This window comes from Chenopodium quinoa, unplaced genomic scaffold (assembly GCF_001683475.1).
Source record: "Chenopodium quinoa cultivar QQ74 unplaced genomic scaffold, ASM168347v1, whole genome shotgun sequence".
In the NCBI taxonomy this organism is placed as follows: Eukaryota; Viridiplantae; Streptophyta; class Magnoliopsida; order Caryophyllales; family Amaranthaceae; genus Chenopodium; species Chenopodium quinoa.
In genome coordinates this window covers 1985235-1992443 of record NW_018742461.1, presented here as the reverse complement: position 1 = coordinate 1992443, position 7209 = coordinate 1985235, and the positions used below count along the sequence as shown (strand labels likewise).

General features: G+C 32.2%; 1 protein-coding gene across 1 annotated transcript; it reads right to left on the bottom strand.

Annotated features, from left to right (window-relative positions):
* Positions 1–955: 955 nt before the first annotated feature.
* On the bottom strand, positions 956–4199 carry LOC110718651 (ABC transporter G family member 11-like). Its single transcript, XM_021897533.1, has 8 exons — positions 3868–4199; positions 3534–3613; positions 2956–3420; positions 2767–2853; positions 2542–2667; positions 2234–2428; positions 2005–2091; positions 956–1784 (listed from the first exon to the last, which is right to left on the bottom strand). The coding sequence occupies exons 1-8, from the start codon at positions 4133–4135 to the stop codon at positions 1131–1133; spliced, it is 1962 nt and encodes a 653-aa protein (XP_021753225.1). The 5' UTR covers positions 4136–4199; the 3' UTR covers positions 956–1130.
* Positions 4200–7209: the final 3010 nt, after the last annotated feature.

Sequence of the window (7209 nt, the reverse complement as noted above, 5' to 3'; positions counted from 1 at the left end):
ATTTTTGTTTTTTTGAAGAAATAATATAGACATAATTTAATATTACCATTTTGGTTTAGAAAAAAAAAATATTGGTCTTTGAAAAAAACAGCATTTATTTTGTACTATTGTACGAGCATGGTGCACCGAGTGTGTAGATCGTATACAAATCAACGATTATTATACCTTGATCCTATCTATAATTACTTTGTTTTCTCAGTAATGAAATTTGTTTTCATCTTTGTAAAGTTTTTCAATTTCGTGTTTTATCTATCTCATTGTAAATCACAACTTTTCTTTAGTAAATGGATCACTTTTTTTTTTCTCTCTCTCTTTATTATGAAGTTAAGCATGTAAGGTCTAGGTCGTCTAGCTTTTGCTCGGAAAAGATTCATTTAGTTTAATTTCTTGTGTGTTTATTCGAGAAAAAGGTATGAAGCTTTTAAGTCTAAACGGTTTAGTTTCTCTCAATTGAAATTTGAATTCGAAGTATTTCATTATGCGAATATCACATTGGTTATGCCTAGATCGGAATCCAATCAGATTGGTAAACTTGTTCCAATAAAATTCTCTTTCTACAACGATATGGAGTTTTGATTATTCTATAGTACTGCTTTACATATCTAAAATAAGCTACCAAACTACGTGATAAACACTAACAATATAGATTTACCAAGATAAAACTGTATTTTTTATCACATGTATTTTCAAAAATTTACATATATTACGTGGGGGCATATTTGGAAGTAGATCAAAAAGGTGGGGCAACTGATGATGTTAATCAAAAGAGAAAGCTAACAAACAGCTTCAATGGAGAAATCAATGGAAGAGCTAGGGAAGGCTCATAGGCAAGCGACAAGCACCTACTTTTTGGGTACTAATTTGATTCCAAAATAACACGAGTTGAAATTGAATTCAATATAAACAGCACAAGTTGAGATTAAATAATAACACGAGTACATAGACGATAAAGAACTTAAATACATCGGTTGTTGTAACTAAATTTGTAACCATACAAGTCCATACTCTTATCTAGTGTACTCCAATAACAACATCATTCACTACGAATCAAATTTATCCGCTCTAGTTTCTAATAGTGTCATGTTATACATTATGCTTCAATACAAGGTACGCCTAAGATCGAATCCCTGCTAATAGTCAACTTGAACCACTTGCTTTTGTAATCTTCTCGTCAAGTCTCTAATCACAGGTCTGATCTTTTCTGAAGTCTTGACAATAATTAAGAACAACAAACGGTACAAAATCACCATACCAACTAGTATAGCAAGATCAATCCATTTAGAATAACTGTCTTCAACTTGCCATGTGTTTTTAAGGATTTTAACTCCTGAAATCATACTGTGTGAATGCCTTTTTTCACTACTAGGGAATTCCAACCCTATAAATTCATTCTTAAACAATCCTTGAAATGCATACTTATGAAAGGAGATGTAGTAAAGAGGGTATCGCCAAAAAATGTCCGGTAGATCGTCGGGTAACCGGAAAAATCCACCACTTAACATCATTAAGCCTTGAACTCCAGAACCAGTGATGATTCCCATTAGAAAATTAGGGACTAAACTTGCAACTATCATCATTAGGCTTTCAACCAACAACATACAAGCAAAAAGGACTAATATGAAGTATACAAAGTTATGGTAACTTTTTTGAAGTCCTGGTAAGAAATATGTTATTGCTCCAGGAATAAGGGCTACTAGAAGCAAGAATGGTACGGATGATAGAGTATTGCCCACCACAAAGGAAGTTGTACTATAATGCCCATTTAGCCTCTCTCTTTTAAATACCTGAATTATATAATTAAACAACAATTTTAGACATATTTAGTTATATTTTTTAAAACAATGTTCTATTAAATCAAATTCTATTACTTGTAATTATTCTGTAGGTCGTAATAGACATTAATAACAAGAATTTCTTAAACAATGTGCCATAACAATAGGTGGGTAGCTATTTCAAATCAAAATCATCATTAATCGAAAAATAAGATAAAAAATTACGCCGTACCTTCATATCCTCAACAAAGGAAGGAAATCCGCCAATTGTCATGAAAGTCAAGTATGAAGCAACAAACATAAGCAATGACCCTCTAGCCTGAAAACAAACAAATTTTTGCTTTTGTAAAATGTACACGTACAATAGTGTCAAGAAACACGGAATAATAATTTCCTCTAGCTTAGCTACAAATAATTATAAAACATGCAACAAAAGTGTGAAATTATATATCTTAGCTTACCTGAATTGAGCCATAACTATGTCCTATATCAAAGAAGAGGGTGCCTATTCCGATCCCTAATATGATGTAGATAGCAAAGCGCAACCAATAGTAACCCCAATCGCGGCGCATGTTCACGAACGACCTTCTAGTAAGAACTTGGCATTGAGTAAAAAAATTAGCAGGCTCTCTTCCTACCACTAACCTTTCTCCTTTCTGTGAAGCATTAAGATGAAGATCACGCAATCAATTATCGTGTACTCTAAAATCGCGTTTTTTATGATATATACAAGTATAGTTTTATGTACAAGTGACCATTTACTTCGTACCATTTTGCATATTCCATAAATTAGATCTTGAACTTGTTGGTAACTCTCGGATGACTTATATGAGTTCACCAATTTGTTCACGATTTCTTCTTTTGATATCTTAGCGGATAGACCTTGCTCTATGTCCTAAAAATTGAAGAAACGACAAGATATATAAATTGTAAAAGGAAAAAAAAATGTTAGCATAAGTACATATCATCATTTTAACAAAAAAAATTGTTTTACCTCATCAAAGTCTTTGTTTATCATCTGAAGAAAGTGATCCGAAGGGTTTTGAAAAGTTGGACATGGAAAACCATTTGCTGAAAAGAACTACATATAAATAAAGTAAGTTTCACATCCAGTATATTCAAATTTGAGGTTGAGACAGTGCGACAACTATATAGTACCTCAGGACTAAATTAAACTACTCACCTCAACTGCTTCCGCGGCAGGACCAAAATACACTGTTTTACCAGAAGATAGAAGACACAGATGATCAAATAGCTCAAAAACCTGGCTACTAGGCTGGTGAATGGATGCAATAATTGTCCGCCCGTATGCCCTTTCCGCGCCTGCAATTCCACTCATCACATAGTATGAGGCTGCACTATCGAGTCCGCTTGTAGGCTCATCAAGGAATAGAAGCTTAGGATGAGTTAATGTTTCGATGCAAATACTAAGTCGTCTCTTTTGTCCACCACTCAAACCTTTAACACCCCATCCTCCTACTCTAGTGTTAACTGAATCTTGCAATCCCATCTCCTTTATGCAATCATCTGCCCTCTTTGTCTTCTCGGATTTCGACATAGATGAGGGTAATTGGAGCTCGCTTGAGTAGTACACTATTTCTTTGACTGTCAGGGTTGTTATCAATATATCGTCTTGTGTCACGTAAGCCTATATTCATGAATCATGGAGAAATAATTTAGTTAGTTAACCCTTATATTATACGAAGTAAGTTATAATCTTAGTTAAAATTAAAAATTATATATTGATGAAGCTAAGCATACCGATGTACCATAAGCAAGTGCTTGCTCGGCGCCATTAATTAGTATTTGTCCACATTGGTTCGTGTTTAAATCCAATCTTCCTGCAATAATCAAAGTACATAACTCAATTTGTAACATATTATTTACAAAATTATCGATATCTTGCACGATGAACTAACTATCAATTTATCAAATTAATGTTCTAGAACAATATTTTTGCACAAACAATATAACCTGAAATAAATAAATTCATTATTATATGTATTATACTATAGTACTAAATGACATTCTCTTACTCAAAAAAAAAAAAAAAAAAATGACATTCTCTAGCAATAAACAATTAAGATATACATACCAGCTAAGGCGTCGAGGAGAGTGGACTTGCCACAGCCGGAAGGACCCATAATGGCTAAAACCTCACCAGGGCAGGCATAACCACTGACATCATGAAGTATATTTTTGGTACTTTTAGCTTCCTTATCAGAAACTGTAACACACAGGTCTTGCCATGTTATACACACACCGTCATCATCTCCGAATCTCGGGGAATTTAATTCCCTTGTATCTCCCATTGCCATGGGACTTTGCACTTCTAGAACTGATCGTTGTTGAGAAGATGCCATGAGAAAGAGAGTTTGAGTGTTTATGTGTTATGTTGTGGTATGTGGTGTTAATTAATATTTTCTATTTGGCTTCATATATTTATAGTAATTTAGGAGACCATGCATATATATATATATACGCACATTTTTGTCCAAATAACCAATATTTTACTATAATAATACGTATTTACTCGTGTACAAATTTTCACTTAGTCAAATCGTCAACGTCAACCCTAAAATTGAAAAGGTATATTATGATTAACATGCAAATGGTGTGTTAGGGAAATTATTTTGAGGTTGATTAGTAGGTACGAGTAGTAAGGAGTATTAGAAGAAAAACACGTCATGTCTAGTGACTATATAGGTTGTTTGATACCATTAATATTTTTGTCTAGTCACTTCATACGTAATTACGAGTAATAAGGAGTGTTAGAAAAACACGGCATATATATGTCAAATAACTTTATTTTTGTTCGACATCCCTAATATTGAAGAAGAAGAGAAAGGAAAAAAAAAAAAAAGTTTGAGGCAAAAGAGAAGAGATGGTTTCACTTTATAAGGTAGAGGAGTTACTCCTATTGTCTCCAATTGGTTTTAGTTTGTACCTTGTTAGGCCTTATTTTGTGAATCGAACTCTCCTCAACTCTTCTTTATTTGGATTACCCAGGCTCATTTCATATTATCTCCAAATTTAACATGGTATCAAAATCCAAGTTGACTTGTAAGTGTCCCACATAATCACATTAACAAAAGAAGATATGGTTCATTGTGTGGTTAGCAGAGAAAATATTAATTAATGTTATAATCTTACAACTTGAAAGGTTTTTTGCACTTCCTTAAATCCAAATTTTATTTAATGACGAAATTTTTTTTTGCCTATGGTCACAAATATTAAATCCTTTCCTTTTTCTCCCTTTCTCTTAGCTTTCTAAAATTTAAAGAGCTCCGAACCACTATGTTTTTTTTTTTTTTTGAAGGGATCTCCGAACCACTATGTTATACATAATAAGTGCATTATTAGTAGATGGTCGAGCCCTACCAGTCTACTACCGTATAAAATTAACACACGTAAAGGGATGAAGCCACGAAGAAAATAGTTTCACATCGAGGTCATATCATTACCCTTATTGTCTAAAATAGGGTTCAAAATGTAGACTTTATTGAGGTGATGTGCATAGCTAACATCATTTTGTGACATGTCTTAACGGAAAATAAAACAATGTTTACCAAACACATTAATGCTGTAAAGAGGGGAAAAATATCAGCTAAAATAACTGGTAAGTGATGGATCAGCTCATGGCTGGAGACTAATAATAGACCACTTATTTAATTAGAAAAATAGTTCGAGTACAATAAATATATAAAATTGTTAATTAAACATGGAAAATGTTGATACCATGTAATACGGTATTATGAAAAAGACATTTAATTCATTTACTACCACATTAAAAATTAGAACAGTTACATAGGTAGTTGGTAGAGTGTACATATTAATATTATTAAGGTACTTCCAACTTAATATTGCTCATACAATTCAACGTAATTAGAAACACTTGTATATATGTGGAAAATGAAAAAATCATGCAATGGTCACTGAAGTAAGAATTGACATAAATGTTGCATACGCATGTGGATACAGTTTGTTTGAATTATACATAAATGTGTGCTGATATTATTAAAGAGTATGATATTATTAAAGAGTATAAGCTATACCAACACTGCACCAATAAATTAAAGGTAAATTTGAAGGAAATTAGTACACTCAAGAATGAAGATTACTTGTTACATTAACCAAATAACCACTACATACAGGCTACAGCACAATTTATTATTGCCTGAATTCCACAAATTCTAGATCAAAGATTTTCATGCCACCTATTCAATTCTATGATCGTTTGAGCTTGATAATTAGGATCTTAGGGAGTTAAAAATCTTGTAATGGACTAATAATAGAGTTTTAGTCCAAAAAATAAAATTGGTTAACTTAGGGTTCGTTTGGCATTTTATTTTTTTTTCATTTTTTGTTTTTTAAAAACTGAACACTGATTTCAGTTTTTAATTCTCTGTTTTTTAAAATTGTTTCTATTCCACTAGCAGTTTTGAGTTTGTAGTTAACTCTTATATACTACCTACTTCTATTATTTATAGGTATTATTCGTCCACTAGTAGAATTGTAGAAGAACCACGGTTAACCTTGAGAAAAGAATCCATGAAAAATTAATTACAGAGTAAAATTAAAAGTTTCGAATTCATAACAATAACCCCTGCTTTTACACTCTGTGCAAAAGACAGAATCACCATTTTCTATCCCCTCTCTTCAATCCCTCTCCTCAATAAAACTCAGTCACCATTAAAACTCAATCACCATTAACAATGGTGATAGTAAGAAGATTAAAAATTGCCCGTGGTGATGAGATTAAAAATTCATACCTCCTCAAGAACCAAATCTCATCACCACTTAGGCGATTTTATACAATGGCGATAGTACTGAACTTTCATGAACCCAAATACAAGAACCCAAAATAAATTGTATAAAAATTATACAAAGAACAATTAAAATTCAAAAAAAAAAATTTAAGAACAAAGATAAACAATTTTGATCAAAGAAATTCAATTCAACCAATTTCACCAACAAAAACATAGTAAGAACAATGGGGGAGAAACATATGGTAATTACAAAGGAAATTAAGATAAAAGAGAGAGAAGGCTCTGTAGTTGATTGCTCCTTGAATCTAGAGAATAATTAGGGTTTGAGGAAGAAAGATGAAATATTGAAGGAGATATGAGCGTGGGTTTTGATAGTGTTTAACTTTTTTTAAAACAAAACCTCCAAAACTGCTTTGAAATGTTTTAGGTTTACTGTTTTAGTTTCTCCAAAATAAGTATAAAGTTGTTTTTTAAAACTATTTTGCCAAAAACTGTTTTGTTTTATTTTGGGAGAAGAAAAACAAAAAATCCAAAAACGGCAATGATGCCTAATACATACACCCTTAATATTAGGGTTCAATAAAACTTGCAATATTAGGCGAACGAAGTTTGCACTACTAAGGATCACATGACCGATTTGCTAGGCTTTGTGTGTAAGAAATGATATC